Source organism: Schistocerca serialis, chromosome 3, assembly GCF_023864345.2.
Source record: "Schistocerca serialis cubense isolate TAMUIC-IGC-003099 chromosome 3, iqSchSeri2.2, whole genome shotgun sequence".
In the NCBI taxonomy this organism is placed as follows: Eukaryota; Metazoa; Arthropoda; class Insecta; order Orthoptera; family Acrididae; genus Schistocerca; species Schistocerca serialis.
Genome location: NC_064640.1, coordinates 922519154 through 922538005, shown reverse-complemented (window position 1 = coordinate 922538005; position 18852 = coordinate 922519154). Strand labels below are relative to the sequence as shown.

Below are 18852 nucleotides of genomic sequence, written 5' to 3'. Positions count from 1 at the left end.
TCGAATTGCCCAGAATGTTCTGACATGTCGCACTTTCATCTATAAAAATTCCACCGCTGTTTGGGAACATGAATTCCATGAATAGCTGCAAAAGGTCTCCAAGTAGCTGAACAGACCAGAGTATCTAGTCCCTTCCGTGTAAACCCAGCCCACACCAATATTGAGACGCCACTAGCGTGCACAGCGTCTCGGTGACAACTTGGGTCCATGGCTTCGTGAGGTCTACGCCATACTCTAACCCGACCATCAGCTCATAACAACTGAAACTGAGACTCATGTGAGCCGGCCACAGTTTTCTAGACGGTAGGATCCAACCAATATGGCCAAGAGGACAGGTGTTGCAGGCGATGTCGTGCTGTTAGTAAAGGAACTCTCATCGGTCGACTGCTGCCATAGCCAATTAACGTCAAATTTCGCCGCACTGTCCTAATGTCTACGTTCATCACACGTCCCACATTGCTTTCTGTGGTTATTTCACGCAGTATTGCTTGTCTGTTAGCACTGACAGATCTATGTGAACGTCGCTGCTCTCGGTCGTTAAGTAGAGGCAATCGGTCACTGTATTGTCCGTGGTGGGAGTTATTGCCTGAAATTTGGTATTTTCGGTACACTCTTGACACTGTGGATTGTGGAATATTGAATTCCATAACGATTTCCGAAATAGAATGTTCCATATGTCTAGCTATTATCCCACGTTGACAGTCTGTTAATTCCCGTGGTGCGGGCATAATCATGTCGGAAACCTTTTCACATGGACATCTGAGTACAAATGACAGCTCTACCAATGCACTTCCCTTTTATACCTTGTGTATGCGATACTACCGTCTTCTCTGTATGTGCATATCGCTATTCCACGACTTTTGTCGCCTCAGTGTATAAGTAACGTACATAGTTTGATACTGTCTTCGCTGTTTGTTGCAGATCCAAGTACACAACCCTTTTGAATTCCCAGACGGGCGCAACAATTTGTTCGCTCAGGACCGGGTACCGAAAGTTGCTACCATCAAGGTGTCACCTGCTTTCACCGAGAGTGGCGGTAGACGACTCAGACAGGTTAGTGGAAAGACAGTGTGGTGGTTAGAACATTTTCCAAAGGGCTTCTTTGAAAAGATGGAATTATTGATTCCAATTAACTTCTATAGTTTCATTATTAAAACGTATATACTAAAATTCTCATAAATTTCAGGAAGGTCATTCTTAAGTCAGTTACTTTATTTGCGTGTCTAAATCCAGTCACATAAGACACAATCAATTATACAACTGTATGTGGATTTCTCAAGTACTACATCTAATTGTCAATTATCATAATGTAAGTAAGTAACAGAAGAGAAGGAAGGAATAAATGAAGTTGTCTAATTGCGAAGAAACCTTGTCAGTTTCCATATGAAGAGAGGACCAGTGGCGGTACCGGTGGAATAATATGTTGGAAGAAGCCGGAATACACGACGGCCTTCCCGTGCCCATATATACCTATAATCCAAAAGATTATCACCAACTGCTTAATAGCGTGTTGGTCCGCCTTGAAACGCAATACAGAAGCGATTCTCAGCGACAGGTAGGCTTCAGGAGGTATGTGGCCGCATTCAGTAGTCATGCTGAGTGCCGTCGAATTTACAAGCCACTGGTAAGTTTTCGGTGCTATCAGTCAACATATGTCGACATAAATCAGTACATTACCCTCCGTCTGTTAGTGAACGCAAAACTGACGTGCGGCTGAGTAGCGAAGTGTTCCATTGGCTTTAATTCCAACGAATTTGGTGGCCAAGACTATCAGGCTCCTCAGACCACTTAAGCACGATTATGACCTTCGAACAATAACATTTTCCTGAGGGGAAATAACATCACTGTCGGGGAAGACATAAAGCATGAATCTATGCAGGTAGCTGGCAATAATGTTAGCGTAGTTCACAGCTTTCATGATGACTTCGATTACTACCACATCACTGAATCCCAGAAAAATACCCCCCCCCCCCCCGCACAACCTAATGCTGCCCCATCATCCGGTGTCAATGGTGCAATATGTGTTTGGATTCAAAATGGTTCAAATGGCTCTGAGCAAAAAGAAATAAAAAAAAAAATGGTTCAAATGGCTCTGAGCACTATGGGACTTAACAGCTATGGTCATCAGTCCCCTAGAACTTAGAACTACTTAAACCTAACTAACCTAAGGACATCACACACATCCATGCCCGAGGCAGGATGCGAACCTGCGACCGTAGCGGTCGTGCGATTGCAGACTGTAGCGCCTAGAACCGCACGGCCACTACGGCCGGCTATGTGTTTGGAGCAGCCGTTCGCGATGCATTCGTAAATGACGATGTCTGCGGGTCAACGTCTCAATACGGTAGGGTCGTCTGCTACGGAACACCATCTTCCACTTTATGTGCTGAACGGTGTGCACCGAAACACTTGCGCTTGCATCTGCATTATAGTGATGTGACAAAAGTCGTAGGTTACCACCTAACATCACACCGAACCCCTTTTTCTCGGCGCAGGGCAGCAAATCGACCTGTCATGGACTCAACAAGTCGTTGGAAGTCCCCTGCAGAAATATTGAACCATGTTGCCTCTATAGCCGTCCATAACTGCGAAAGAACTGCCAGTCCAGGATTTTGTGCACAAACTGACCTTCAAGTTATGCCCCATAAATGTTCGATGGGACACATGTCGGGCGATCTGGGTGACCAAGTCTAACAATCCAGAATGTCTTTCAAACCAGTCGCAAACAAATGTCGCTCAGTCACATGGTACAGCGTCATCCATGAAAATTTATCATTGTTTAGGAACATGAAGTCCATGAATCATATCAAATGGTCTCCAAGTACCCGAACAAGTCCACACCATTACGGAGCCACCTGCAGTTCTCACAGAGCGTAATTGACATCTTGGATCCTAGGCGTCGTGGGCTCTGCGCCACACTCGAACCCTACCATCAGCCTTTATCAACTGAAATCTGGAGTCATGTGAACAGGCCACGGTTTTCTAGTCGTCTAGGGCACAACCGATGTGCTCACGAGCCCAGTAGAGGCGCTGCGGGCGATGCCGTGCTTTTAGAAAAGGCAATGGGGTCTGTCGTCTGCTGACGTAGCCAATTAACGCCCCACTGCCCTAACGGACATGTTTGTCGTACGTCCCACATTGATTTCCGCGGTTACTTCCCTCTGTGTTGCTTGTCTGTTAGCAGTGACAACTCTACGCAAACGGCGCTACCCTCGGTCGTCAGGCGAAGACCGGTGGCCAGTGAGAGAAAATGCCTGAAATTTGATATTCTCGGCACATTCTTGACACTGTGGATCTTGGAATATTCAATTCTCTAACGATTTCAGAAAGTGACTGTCCCATGCTCCTGGCTCCAGCATTCCGCGTTCAACGTCCGTTAACTGCCGTCGTGCAGCCATAACCACGCCAGAAACTTTTCACACCAATCATTTAAGTACAAATAACAGCTACGCCAGTTCACTATACTTTTATACCTTGTGTACGCGATACTACCGTCATCTGTATATGAGCATATCGCTATCGCATGACCCCAGTGTACATACAAAAGTCAGATTAGAGCGAGCAATGCCCCGATCTCCACATTATGTTATGAGACGTGGACATCCAGCAACTTCTCATCCATTCGTGGTCCTTCAACCACTTTCCATTCGTATTCATGGCAGTAGTAGTATAGGGAAAGCTGACCAACCTCGTCTGCTCCAAGATGCTCGTTACCTGACGCCATGCCACAATTATCTGCTATTTGTTGAAGTCGGTAATGTCAGCGAATATCCTCATTTGCAGCCCGTATGATGACTAACACAAGTGCCGACAATTAACGTTCCAGTTTCAAAACGCTGTAGAAAGTGAATCACTTCTCAGAAGCCGACCGAAGTGGCCGTGCGGTTAAAGGCGCTGCAGTCTGGAACCGCAAAACCGCTACGGTCGCAGGTTCGAATCCTGCCTCGGGCATGGATGTTTGTGATGTCCTTAGGTTAGTTAGGTTTAACTAGTTCTAAGTTCTAGGGGACTAATGACCTCAGCAGTTGAGTCCCATAGTACTCAGAGCCATTTGAACTTCTCAAATGGTTCAAATGGCTCTGAGCACTGTGGGACTTAGCAGCTGTGGTCATCAGTCCCCTAGAACTTAGAACTACTTAAACCTAACTAACCTAAGGACATCACACACATCCATGCCCGAGGCAGGATTCGAACCTGCGACCGTAGCAGTCGCACGGTTCCGGACTGCGCGCCTAGAACCGCGAGACCATCGCGGCCGGCTGAACTTCTCAGAATGACGTAAAATTTGAACTGCATATTATTAACCCAGGCACATAATCAGTACGGATTCAGAATATATCGTTCTTGTGAAACACAACTAGCTCTTTATACTCATGAAGTAATGAAAGCTATCGACAGGGGATATCACTTTGATTCCATATTTTTAGATTTCCAAAAGGCTTTCGACACCGTTCCTCACAAGCGTCTTCTAAGCCAACTGCGTTCCTATGGAATATCGCCTCAGTTATACGACTGGATTCGTGATTTCTTGTCAGAAAGGTCACAGTTCGTTGTAATAGACGGAAAGTCATAGAGTAAAACAGAAGTAATATTCGGCGTTCCCCCAGAAAGTCTTATACGCCCTCTATTGTTTCTGATCTATATTAACGACATAGGAGACAATCTGAGTAGCCAACTTAGATTGTTTGCAGATGATGCTGTCATTTACCGTCTTGTAAAGTCATCAGGTGACCAAAACGATTTGCAAAATGATTTAGATAAGATATCTGTATGGTGCCAAAAGTGGCAATTGGCCGTGAATAAAGAAAAGTGTGGAGTACTAAAAAAAGTCCGCTAAATTTCGATTACACGATAAGTCAAACAAATATGAAGGCTGTAAATTCAACTAATTACTTAGCGATTACAATTGGATCGATCTCATAGATAATGTTGCAGATTACACCATCCATACTGTGCCATGTGCTTGATTGCACAAGTTCGGCCGTCAACACTTGTGGCACTGTTTGTTAGGTAAGACCATCCAGCACACCAAGGTCCTACCACATCGGATGGGTAAAATCATTTTTAATTGTCCTGAGGCCAAAACGACATAAAAATCAAAATCACGCCTGTTTTTAATTGTCCTGGAGCAAAAACCTCATAAAGAGCAAAATGACATCAGTTGCTTACTCTTCGTAGACTCGCGCAAGACATGTTCACTATGCCATCCATCGATTATTACCACAAACTGAAATCGGGTAACAGCATTTTCCATAACAAATCGGAGTGTCTCGGGCGTCACATTCAGAAAGCGTTGCGTAGAGCGTGCCTACGGTTCAGCTACGTTCGTAACTGAGACACTGAACACAACATTTTTCAGATAACCCCACATCCAGAAGTCACACAGACCAGGATCAGGTGATTTGGCTGGCCAGGCTGTAGCGAAATGACGGCTGATAATTATAGCATTTCTGAAATGCCTTTGCACTTACTGTGCAATGTGCAGAGGCTCGCCATCTTGCATAAAAATGATCCTGCTCACACATTACATTGTTAAAGGGTTGCAATGAAGTTGGTGCGCAAAAGACTCATAGCGTTTACCGCACAGATAACAAGACCTGCAGGAATCATCTCATTGAATACGTACGGCCCTTCCATAAACGATACCGTCAGCCTGTGCCACACAATCGTATTAGCAGAATGAAGTGATACCGGTTGGTGTATGTGAGACCTTTCTAATGCACATATTCTGCAATTCTGAGTACTGACATGTTCTTTGAGATGGAAATGGGCTTCGTCTGTCCATAGAATGTTCCACAGCTATTCACTGTCCACGTCCATACGAGCAAGGAATTCCGTGGCGAACGCTTGTCTTGCCGGCAGGTCAGCAGTAAACAACTCCAGAAGGTGAGCGTACGGCTAGCAATGCAGGATGTTTCGTAGGATTTTATGCATCGTGATCGCAGCTATGTACAACGTTCGGACAGTTCCCCGTGCACTGCATATCTGCGCATCTCCGTTCAATCCCTCCTGCAATGCTATGGCCCCTTCTTGGCCACTTTTTCGACACACGTCGGATTAACAGCTTCCTTCCCTCTGCACACTGCACTTAAAAAAAGGTCTTTTCCAATTTTGTAGTCATTTTCTTCAGACCCTTAACAGACATCAGACCAGCGCCTTTTATCGTACCCTTGAATGTCTGAGTCTTCTGCAGGGCTACTGGCGCACAGACGCCGTTCTTGTAAAAGAGCCTCCACAGAAGCGCGCCATCTTTCATGGAGACAGACAAGCTGGGTCGCAAACTGAGGAACAGCCGTGGGCCGCGCATCTGTTTCTGTTTATATTCTGACGTTTAAAGCGCCATCTATTGGTAAGATTTTCATTTTCCCCCCATGACGTTTCCCCTGCGTTAATATTATGCTGTTCAAATGTGGAATTCTGAGTTGTGGTTCTCGTTATACAGCATATTTAAACTGAAACTTCAGTTTTGGAAATCCGGTACAATTCCACATTCGTCTCTGTTCCACTTACGAATACATTCCTTACCCCATCACGTGCCTGCAGCACCAATCAGGTGACACTAAATTTCGCAGAAGGCGCGTTAATGGTTCCTGCAGGCTTCAGTGCCTGAACATATTAGACTGATCGGAGCGTCACATACCTAAATCCCACAATGTAAACTATAATGTTTTATGTAAGATAAATTGTAATTCTGTCAGAGACACCGAAGGACTTAGAAGAGCAGTTGAACGGAATGGATGGTGTCTTCAAAGGAGGACATAAGATGAACATCAACAAAAGCAAAACGAGGATAATAGAATGTAGTCGAATTAAGTCGGGTGATGCTGAGGGAATTAGATTAGGAAATGAGACACTTAAAGTAGTGAAGGAGTTTTGCTATTTGGGAGGCAAAAGAACTGATGATGGTCGAAGTAGAGAGGATATAAAATGTAGACTGGCAATGGCAAGGAAAGCGTTTCTCAAGAAGAGAAATTTGTTAACATCGAGTATAGATTTAAGTGTCAGGAAGTCGTTTCTGAAAGTATTTATATGGAGCGTAGCCATGTATGGAAGTGAAACATAGACGATAACTAGTTTGGACAAGAAGAGAATAGAGGCTTTCGAAATGTGGTGCTACAGAAGAATGCTGAAGATTAGGTGGGTAGATCATATAACTATTGAGGAGGTATTGAATAGGACTGGGGAGAAGAGAAATTTTTGGCACAACGTGACTAGAAGAAGGGATCGGTTGGTAGGACATGTTATGAGGCATCAAGGGATCACCAATTTAGTATCGGAGGGCAGCGTGGAGGGTAAAAATCGTAGAGGGAGACCAAGAGATGAATACACAAAAAACAGATTCAGAAGGATGTAGGTTGCAGTAGGTACTGGGAGATGAAGAAGCTTGCACAGGATAGAGTTGCATGGAGAGCTGCATCAAACCTGTCTCAGGACTGAAGACCACAACAACAACAACATGTAAGATAAAATCTATGTATGTACAAAATAAGTGTTTTAACAGATAATATACAGAGTGTCCCAGAGATGTTGCGACAAACTTCGAGGGTCTGTACAGGGTGTCATGTGGAACACATCGAGGATAGGAACCCGTGTCTAGAGCGTCATCTAACGGCGCCACAGTGCGTCGGATTTATATGCACCAACGCGTGCCATTAGGCCAACACATCGTCAAAAAACCTGACTTCGTACGGTAACGCACCGTAGATGGAACGTCTCGCATTGTTGTTTGCTGTTCATTGGTCACTACTGATTGCCGCGATTGCCAGTGGAGAAGATGAGCGTAGTGCTACGTAAGACAGGCCTTGTCTCCAATGGGTGCAATGTTCTGTTGTTTTGGTGAATGACGGTTTCGGACACGTGTTTCCAAATTCAGTTTAATTTTCTCCTGTGTACCGAAAAACATTGGAGATTTTAGAGATATCCAGGAGAAAAATAAACCGAGGCAACAGATAGTCGCATTCATAATAGATAAGGTGTGCCTGCTCAGCTATTAGCTCCATTTTCTCCAGTGGCGATTGAGGCTATCAGTCGTGATCACTGAATAACAAACGTCGTTGCGATATGACCGCCTACGGTCCATCAGCGTACAAACTCACGTTTGCTGCCAAAAGGGGTGACCTAGTGGCGCCTGTAACTTCGACTCTCTGTAGTGCCGTTGGGGACGTTTCCCGACACAGGTTGCCATCCTCGATTTTCTCCTCAAGACACCACGTACAAACCCTCGCAGTTCGTTGTAACAATTCTGGGACACTCTGTAGTATGATAACTAACAAGTCCATGAAAGCACAGAAATTAAAATCGTAGACTAGGTATAAAAATCAAGAATATATTTACAAAAATAAGCGCTTCTTGATAAGAGGTAAGTGACAAACGATCAGAATTTACGCAGTAAAGAAAGACGAGCAGAATGAAGATGGAGTATACCTGAGACTGTAGCCCTTGGGAGACTGGTGGATAGAAATGAGTGCCGAGATGAAGTAACAAAACGACGCTGCACAACGAAAATTATTTAACTTGTCCGGAAGTTTTACTATTAATACCGCAATGACTACGAAACGACAGTTTGCAAAACACAATGGGGAATAAGGCTGTGTGTAATATCACGATGGGTCGCCGTGCGAAAATTATTCGGATGTAGGCATGGAATTAGACATCTCACAATGAGTTTTGATTACCAGAAAGAAAGATATAGCAATTCTGCTTTCTTTGTCATACAGTAAATGGCTTGTTAAATAGCATTACATTGGCAGTAGGTAGAATTGAGGTTCATGAACTGGCAGCAGCAGAGCAGCTCGCAGCATAGTTGACCTCCAGGGTTTTCGAAATGTGACGACGCCAAAAACATTAGTCATACCTCCATTTTCTTAAATTTTTTAAAAAATATTTTAATTGATAGGAACGGAGCAGTGTATTTCCAAGCCAAAAAGTTGCTGATAACAGCATCAGCGTTCCAGGAATCTCTGACATCAGTATTCCCTGGGTTCACTCCCGTCGCTCACTTCCCAGAATCCCCTCCACACCTCCATCTCCACTTCCCTCACCCCACCCAAGGCCAATGGCGTTACGTATATGCATCGACGTCATCCAGCAGATACAACGACCTATTGAGTTTAGAGGTAATAAGAGAGAATTGTACAGTGGCGTGTAGTCCATCAGATGTTTGCGATGTAATCTGTCATTATTCATTAAAAGTTTCGTGTGCTGCCGATGTAATTTGACTTTTCTGTTAAAAAGATACCTTAACATAAAGAACATGATTTTCGTTATCCATTAAAAGTTTCAAGTGCTGACAAAATGAGCTACCCCCTGCCTCCAGTCACACAGTCCTCCACTATAATGTCCTTCCTTTCTTCATTCAGAAAGCTCTAAGTACATTTTTCTAATTGATGTTCACAGAAAGTAAATTTGTCGAAATCTTCTTTCCTCAGCTCAAGAATTTCATCTTTTGACCACATGGAACCTAGTAGTATGTACAGACAGATGTGATGAAATAATGGGATTACGTGTTTCACATAAGCAGTTATGCATATTGACGTGATGCATTTGTGTAACGTAGGTATAAGAATACCAGATCATTTGAAAGAAATTAATTTGTTCATACTTATTAGTTATAATATTGTGCAGTGAGTCTCCTGGAAATGTATCCAGTTGTCAAGCTTGTAAGTAAAAATATGTGTCATGTCAGCAGACCACAGCCTCGCTACAATTAAGTGGAAGGAGAGCTACATTGCATGCTACTGGCTGCCGACTAAGGGGTCCTCAGGGTGGATGGCAAGAGGATGTCGGATTCTGAGTAATCAGCAGTATGTGCAAATATGCATGTCAGCTATGTCAAGTGGCACTTATCTGTGAGTTTCAGTCAGCTCTCACCCCCACGAAAGTATCAATGGTAAATACATGTGTGGGGCAACACTTGTGAGCTACAGTCGAATCTCACTCCCAAGAAAAGTGCCAACTCACAAGCTACAGAAATCGCCATTCGGTATGTTGGTTGGTTGGTTGGTTTGGGGAAGGAGACCAGACAGTGTGGTCATCGGTCTCATCGGATTAGAGAAGGATGGGGAAGGAAGTCGGCCGTGCCCTTTCAGAGGAACCATCCCGGCATTTGCTTGGAGCGATTTAGGGAAATCACGGAAAACCTAAATCAGGATGGCCGGACGCGGGATTGAACCGTCGTCCTCCCGAATGCGAGTCCAGTGTCTAACCACTGCGCCACCCCGCTCGGTATTCGGTATGTATTTGAGTGGTGGCACTGAGGCAGGGCCAGAGGTGGGGCAAGGCGGTGCTTCATGCTGGACAGCATATGAGAACACGCATAAAAATTAATAATTTCTCGAATTAAATTAGTAACCTTTAGCTGCCAAGGAGGGCGTTGGAGTCTGGGGGTAGGGGTACAGTGTCTGGATTCCCAGTCTGGCCATGATGCATGTGTCTGTATACAGTTCCAGGAATGACCTTGGAGATAAGGAAGTGCTAATGCTGATTTTAGCCAACTGTACCCACCATAATTGCCTGGAGTGGTGGACTCGTAGAATGACCTGGACTATAAGAAAGTGCCGATGCTGACATCAGCGAGTACCTGGACAGAAACTGCAGTGACCCTCTGATCAGATATACCAGCCGAAAGAAGTGATCGATGTGTAAATAAAGATGAATATATATGCAACTTCCTGGCACATTAAAACTTTGTGCCGGACCGAGACTCGAACTCGGGACCTTTGCCTTTCGCGGGCAAGTGCTCTACCAAGCTACCCAAGCATTAACTTATGACACTTTGATAATACAGTGTGTCTTAATTCTACAAAAATTATGTTTTCTGTAAGCACACAACGAATATACACTCAATTATGAGACTGTGTAACGCTATTACATTAAATAATCAGGTGCTGTGAACATGCATTGGCGATCACATGGGCTAGAGGCATTGTTCGTCACACATGTCGATTTGGTGACCCACATTTTTGCGGCACCTGTACACATTCGTTTCTACGGAGTTGCTGTTTGTTAGAAGTATTGACTGAGTACTTCTGCAAGCCCCAACCTGTTACACCTAGCGAGGTGGCGCAGTGGTTAGCACACTGGACTCGCATTCGGGAGGACGACGGTTCAATCCCGTCTCCGGCCATCCTGATTTAGGTTTTCCGTGATTTCCCTAAATCGTTTCAGGCAAATGCCGGGATGGTTCCTTTGAAAGGGCACGGCCGATTTCCTTCCCAATCCTTCCCTAACCCGAGCTTGCGTTCCGTCTCTAATGACCTCGTTGTCGACGGGACGTTAAACACTAACCACCACCACCACCCAACCTGTTACAGACGAACATTCCATCTACTGCCATCTGTAAACCAGCGTCCTTGCCAATGTGCAAGTGTTATATTAAGGCATGAGGTGGAATATATGTTTATCACCTCTACATCTTCAAGCAACATTATCCTCTATGCCTTAAAAGAAAAGAACGAATTTATCAAACGCAAGTCAATATGTGGCTGTCTGTTGTTTTTATTATTTAACAACGAAATAGAGGCACTATTGTATAGGATGTTGCATCACGCTTTGCGGCATGTGGCTGATCTAATTTATGTGTTAAGCTTCGACTTACAACTCCAGTTTTTTATCTGGACATCTGCACCCATAGAAAAAATTCGCTAATGGTTTTTATTAGATATTGTCCCACTGCACAGGGTACACTTAAAATTTGATGTTATCATGTTCACATCACGTCGCTGAAACTGCGAACACCAATAAAAAGTGGCGGCTCCTTTCAAAACGATAGGGGGCACTTGAACGGGAAGTATAACGAATTTTCACTACTCACCAAAGAATCGATGTGACGCGAGACTGTCACCATGTTTGTGTGTAAGGATGCTGTAGCTTCTCTGGCCTGTCTAGTTTTGAGATGTGGATACTCCTAGACAGTGTGTACTCATAATTGAAGGGCTCGGCAGTAAAAAATGGTAAGGGACAAATCAGTAATTCTGAGAAAACGCACCAGAAATACTTTAATAAACTCACATAAATCAGATATCTGATATACATACAAAATATTAGTTTTTTCGGGTACTGCATAGCTTTATTACACAGCGTCAGTAGTTACATATTTTTAGTATGTAATATGTACTCGAAAAACGTTTTTCAAAATTTCAGAAACGTGTAATTAACATTATTTACTCGAAACATTGTAGCCTCAACACACTTACTTAACATTCTTTTACATGTAAACATTTTATTCTCAATGCATTTACTTAACATTATTAATTTACTTTAAATATTGTTTTCTCAGTACATGATTGTGTATCTTTCTTCATCGTCTTCTTGTTGCTGAAGCACAGTACATCCTTCTGCTTGGAGTGAGTTGCACCAGTCATGGTATACAGGAGATATCTATTTTAAACTTCAGAGAATGTCTCGTAGCTTGTCTCGTTTAATAGGAAGAGGCCCAGAATATTTCGGTTTAAGCTCTGTCAGGAAAGAAATGCTTGCAGGTCTTCCAAGTTTTGATAAGGAAACTGATTCTAGGCAACCGTTGTATGTATCACTAAACAATAATGTTGGGGTGGGACTTTGTAGCTCAGCAGAAAATGAGAGTCGAACACAATTTCTAATACTGAATTTGCTTTGAGAAGTTGAGCTTGTAGTTTGTGGAACAGATGTTACAGTGCAGAGAGACTGTAAAACACTCTTGAGTCATACGAGTTACGTTGAATGACTTCTTTCGCTTGGATGTTCTTAGAGCTTCTTCACTATGATCAGTTCCATAAACACTTTGATAATGTGAGGAGACATTTTTCTCCACCTGAGCAAAGGTTCTGTCACTAGGTAGCATGCAATGTCCAGCCTAAGGAAACGTATGCTCGATGTATCTGAAACGACCAAACTTTAACAGGTATAGCCAAAATACCACTAACGTCCAATTCTTGTTTTGTCCGCCACAGTTGTCGGAAAACGCAACCAACTTTTCACCTTTAATGTCATTCTTTTCAAAATATATCTTTAAACAGCTTGTGCCGGCCGCGGTGGTCTAGCGGTTCAGGCGCTCAGTCCGGAACCGCGCGACTACTACGGTCGCGGGTTCGAATCCTGCCTCGGGCATGGATGTGTGTGATGTTCTTAGGTTAGTTAGGTTTAAGTAGTTCTAAGTTCTAGGGGACTGATGACCACAGATGTTAAGTCCCATAGTGCTCAGAGCCATTTGAACCATTCCCATTTAAACAGCTTGTAGTTTCGTTTGGTCCCCTTTTAGCTGTGGCTTCATCCCAGAGAAAAAAAAATGTCCTTGACTATCTGCACAAGAATGGACACTAAAATTTAGCACCATATTTTCCTCTTATAAAACATTGGCGCAGTAGAGAACCCCTGTTCTCAGAACTCCAGAAGATAGACGTTGACTGTGGGTATTGTATCACAGACACAGTCCCTTTGACTGTTACTAAACCCGAAGATGTAAACAACCATATATGAACTGCACCTATTAGAGGGAAGGGGTCCGACGGCCGATCACTTCCAGTCATTCCACCAGGAAGGAGGTACACGGCTCGTGTCGTCTGTAGTTCAACAATGCCTATATGGTCAATACCGCGGTTCAATCGCGTCCGCATTGTTACTTTGTGCCAGGATGGGCTCTCAACAAGGGAAGTGTCCAGGCTTCTCGGAGTGAACCAAAGTGATATTGTTCGGACATGGAGGAGATACAGCGAGAAAGGAACTGTCGATGACATGCCTCGCTCAGGCCACTCAAGGGCTACTACTGCAGTGGATGACCGCTGCCTATGTATTATGGCTAGGAGGAACCCTGACAGCAACGCCACCAGGTTGAATAATGCTTTTCGTACAGCCACAGGACGTCGTGTTACGGGTCAAACTGAGCGCATTGGGCTGCATGATGCGCAACTTCACTCACGACGTCCATGGCGAGGTCCATCTTTGCAATCACGACACCATGCAGCGCGGTACAGAAGGGCCCAACAACATGCCGAATGGACCGCTCAGGACTGGCATCACGTTCTCTTCACGGATGAGTATCGCATATCCCTTCACCCAGACAATCGTCGGAGACGTGTTTGGAGGTTCCCTGATGTCTGCTGGCCAGGGTGGCCGATCGGTTCTAGGCGCTACAGTCTGGAACTGCGCGGCCGCTACTGTCACAGGTTCGAATCCTGCCTCGGGCATTGATATGTGTGATGTCCTTATGCTAGTTCGGTTTAAGTAGTTCTAAGTTCTAAGGGACTGATGACCTCAGAAGTTAAGTCCCATAGTGCTCAGAACCATTTGAACCCTGTTGTTTTGTGGTGGCATTATGTGGGGCCGACATACGCCGCTAGTGGTCATGGAAGACGCCGTAGCGTCTTGTACGATACGTGAATGCCATCCACCAACCGACAGTGCATCCATATCGGCAGTATTTTGGCGAGGCATTCATCTACATCTACATGGCTACTCTGAACATCACATTTAAGTGCCTGGCAGAGGGTTCATCAAACCACCTTCACAATTCTCCATTGTTCCAATCTCGCATAGCGCGCGGAAAGAACGAACACTTATATCTTTCCGTACGTGCTCTGATTTCCCTTACTTTATCGTGGTGATCTCTCTGTCTTTGTCGTTGTCAACAAAATATTTTCGCATTTGGAGGAGAAAGTTGGTGATTGGAATTTCGTGAGAAGGTTCCGTCGCAACGAAAAACGCCTTTCTTTAAATGATGTCCAGGCCAAATCCTGTATCATTTCAGTGACGCTCTCTCCCATATTTCGCGATAATACAAAACGTGCTGCCATTTTTTTAACTTTTTCGATGTACTCCGTCAGTCCTGTCTGGTAAGGATCCCACACCGCGCAGCACTATTCTAAAAGAGGACGGACATGCTTCGTTTAGGCCGTCTCCTTAGTAGATCTGTTACATTTTCTAAGTGACCTGCCAGTTAAACGCAGTCTTTTGTTACCTTCCCCACAACATTTTCTATAGGTTCCTTCCAATTTAAGTTGTTCATAATTGTAATTCCTAGGTTGTTGTTGTTGTTGTTGTTGTTGTGGTCTTCAGTCCTGAGACTGGTTTGATGCAGCTCTCCATGCTACTCTATCCTGTGCAAGCTTCTTCATCTCCCAGTACCTACTGCAACCTACATCCTTCTGAATCTGCTTGGTGTATTCATCTCTTGGTCTCCCCCTATGATTTTTACCCTCCACGCTGCCCTCCAATACTAAATTGGTGATCCCTTGATGCCTCAGAACATGTCCTACCAACCGATCCCTTCTTCTGGTCAAGTTGTGCCACAAACTTCTCCCCAATCCTATTCAATACTTCCTCATTAGTTATGTGATCTACCCATCTAATCTTCAGCATTCTTCTGTAGCACCACATTTCAAAAGCTTCTATTCTCTTCTTGTCCAAACTATTTACCGTCCATGTTTCACTTCCATACATGGCTACACTCCATACAAATACTTTCAGAAATAACTTCCTGACACTTAAATCTATACTCGATGTTAACAAATTTCTCTTCTTCAGAAACGCTTTCCTTGCCATTGCCAGTCTCCATTTTATATCCTCTCTACTTCGTCCATCATCAGTTATTTTGCTCCCCAAATAGCAAAACTCCTTTACTACTTTAAGTGTCTCATTTCCTAATCTAATACCCTCAGCATCACCCGACTTCACTCGACTACATTCCATTATCCTCGTTTTGCTTTTGTTGATGTTCATCTTATATCCTCCCTTCAAGACACCATCCATTCCGTTCAACTGCTCTTCCAAGTCCTTTGACAGAATTACAATGTCATCGGCGAACCTCAAAGTTTTTATTTCTTCTCCATGGATTTTAATACCTACTCCAAATTTTTCTTTTGTTTCCTTTACTGCTTGCTCAATATAGAGATTGAATAACATCGGGGAGAGGCTACAACCCTGTCTTACTCCCTTCCCAACCACTGCTTCCCTTTCATGTCCCTCAACTCTTATAACTGCCATCTGGTTTCTGTACAAGTTGTAAATAGCCTTTCGCTCCCTGTATTTTACCCCTGCCACCTTTAGAATTTGAAAGAGAGTATTCCAGTCAACATTGTCAAAAGCTTTCTCTAAGTCTACAAATTCCTAGGTATTTAGTTGCATTTACGACCTTTAGATTTGACTGATTTATCGTGTAACCGAAGTTTAACGATTTCTTTTAGCGCTCACGTGTACGACCTGACATTTTTCGTTATTTAGGGTTAACTGCCAACTTTTGCATCATTCAGATATCTTTTCGAAATCGTTTTGTAATTTGATCTGATACTCTGATGACTTTTTTAGTCGATAAAGACAGAGTTATCCGCAAACAACCTAAGACAGGTGCTCAGATTGCCTCCCAAATCGTTTATATAGATAAGGAAAAGCAAAGGGCCCATAACACTACCTTGGGGTACCCCAGGTACTCGATGAATTTCCATCAATTACTACGAACTGTGACCTCTCTAACAAGAAATCACAAATCAAGCCACATAATCGTTTATGTAGATAAGGAAAAGCAAAGGGCCCATAACACTACCTTGGGGTACCCCAGGTACTCGATGAATTTCCATCAATTACTACGAACTGTGACCTCTCTAACAAGAAATCACAAATCAAGTCAAATAACTGACACGATATTTCATAAGCACGCAATTTCACTACTAGCCGCTTGTGTGGTACAGTGTCAAAAGCCTTCCAGAAATATGAAATCGATCTGAAATCCCTTGTCAATAGCACTCAACACTTTATGCGAATAAAGACCTAGTTGTGTTTCACAAGAACGATGTATCCTGAACCCATGTTGACTGTAGTTCAAAGTTGGTTCAAACGGCTCTAAGCACTATGGGACTTAACATCTGAGGTCATCAGTCCCCTAGACTTAGAACTACTTAAACCTAACGACATCACACACATCCATGCCCGAGGCAGGATTCGAACCTGCGACCGTAGCATCAGCGCTGTTCCGGACTGAAGCGCCTAGAACCGCTTGCCCACCGCGACCGGCGACTGTGTGTCAATAGACCGTTTTCTTCGAGGTAATTCAAAATGATAGAACACAATATATGTTCAAAAGTCTTGCTGCATATCGACGTTAACGATATGGGCCTGTAATTAAGTGAATTACTCCTCCTACCTTTCTTGAATATTGGTGTGACCTGTGCAACTTTCCTTTCTTTGGGTACGGATCTTTCGTCGAGCGAACGGTTGTATATGCTTGTTAAGCATGGAGCTAATGCATCGGCATACTCTGAAAGGAACGTAATTGGTAAACAGTCAGGACCAGAAGACTTGCTTTTATTAAGTAATTTAAGTTGCTTCACTACTCCGTGGATAATTACTTCTACGTTACTCATGTTGGCAACTGTTCTTGATTCGAATTCTGGAATATTTACTTCGTCTTCTTTTGTGAAGGCGTTCCGGAAGGCTGTGAGTAGTAACTCTGCTTTGGCAGCACTAACTTCGATAATACCTCCATTGCTATCGCGCAGAGAAGGCATTGTTGTTTCTTGCCGCTAACATCCTTCACATACGACCAGAATCCCTTTGGATTTTCTGACAGGTTTCGAGACAAAGTTTCGTTGTGGAAACTATTATAAGCATCTCGCATTGTAGTCCGTGCTACATTTCGAGCTTTTGTAAAAGATCGCCAATATAGGGGATTTTGCTTCTGTTTAAATTTGGCATGTTTGGTTCATGGTTTCTGTAACAGTGTTCTGACCCGTTTTGTGTACCAAGGAGGATTATCTCCGTCGTTTATTAATTTATTAGATATAAATCTCCCAATTGCTGCCGATACTATTTCTCGGAATTCAAGCCGCATCTGGTCTACACTTATATTATTAATTTGGAAGGAGTGGAGATTATCTCTCAGGACGGCGTCAAGTGAATTTTTATCTGCTTTTTTTAATAGGTATATTTTGCATTTATTTTTGGACGATTTGGGTGTCCCAATATTCAATCTCGCTACAGCAACCCTGTGTTCACTAATACCTGTATCCGTTTTGATGCTCGTTATTAACTCAGGATTATATGCTGCTAAGAGGTCAAGTGTGTTTTCACAACCGTTTACTATTCGCGGGGGCTCATTAACTAACTGCTCGAAATAATTTTCAGAGAATGCGTTTAGCACAATTTCGGATGATGTTTTATACGTACCTCCGGAATTAAACATATGTTTTCGCCAACATATCGAGGGTAAGTTAAAGTCACCACCAACTATAATCGTATGAGTCGGGTACGTGTTTGAAATCGAACTCTAGTTTTCTTTGAACCTTTCAGCAACTGTATCATCTGAATCGGGAGGTCGGTAAAAGAATCCTTTTTTTTTTATTCCGGTTGCCAACAATGACCTCTGCCCATACTAACTCACATGAACTATCTACATCAATTTCGTGACAAGATAAAGTACTTCTAACAGTAACAAACACGCCACTGCCAACCGTGTTTAGCCTATCCTTTCGGATCACCGTTAGGTTCTTCGCAAAATTTTTGGCTGAGCTTATCTCCGGCTTTAGCCAGCTTTAAGTGCCTGTAACGATTTGAGCGTCAGTGCTTTCTATTAGCGCTTGGAGCTGTGGAACTTTCCCAACACAGCTACGACGATTTACAACTGTTATACCGATGGTTCCTGTATCTACGTTCATCCTGTGTTAGACCTGCACCCTTTGTGACTGAAGCCCTTCTTGTGTTTTTCCGAGACCCTCTAACCTAAAAAAGCACCCCGTCCACACCCCAAAGCCCCTGCTACCTGTGTAGCTACTTCCTATTCAGCGGAACCCGAAACCAAACCACCCTTTTGCGCAAGTCGAGGAATCTGCAGCCTCCACGATCGCAGAACCATCTGAGCCTCTGATTCAGACCGTCCACTCGGCTCTA

At 43.7% G+C, this 18852-nt stretch overlaps 1 protein-coding gene across 1 annotated transcript in view; it reads left to right on the top strand.

Annotated features, from left to right (window-relative positions):
• Positions 1-18852, top strand: part of LOC126471321 (pickpocket protein 28-like) — a 145545-nt gene that overhangs the window by 1736 nt on the left and 124957 nt on the right. The window contains exon 2 of the mRNA XM_050099444.1: positions 922-1053. Within this exon, the coding sequence (XP_049955401.1) occupies positions 922-1053 (132 nt within the window). The remainder of the gene's footprint in view (positions 1-921; positions 1054-18852) is intronic.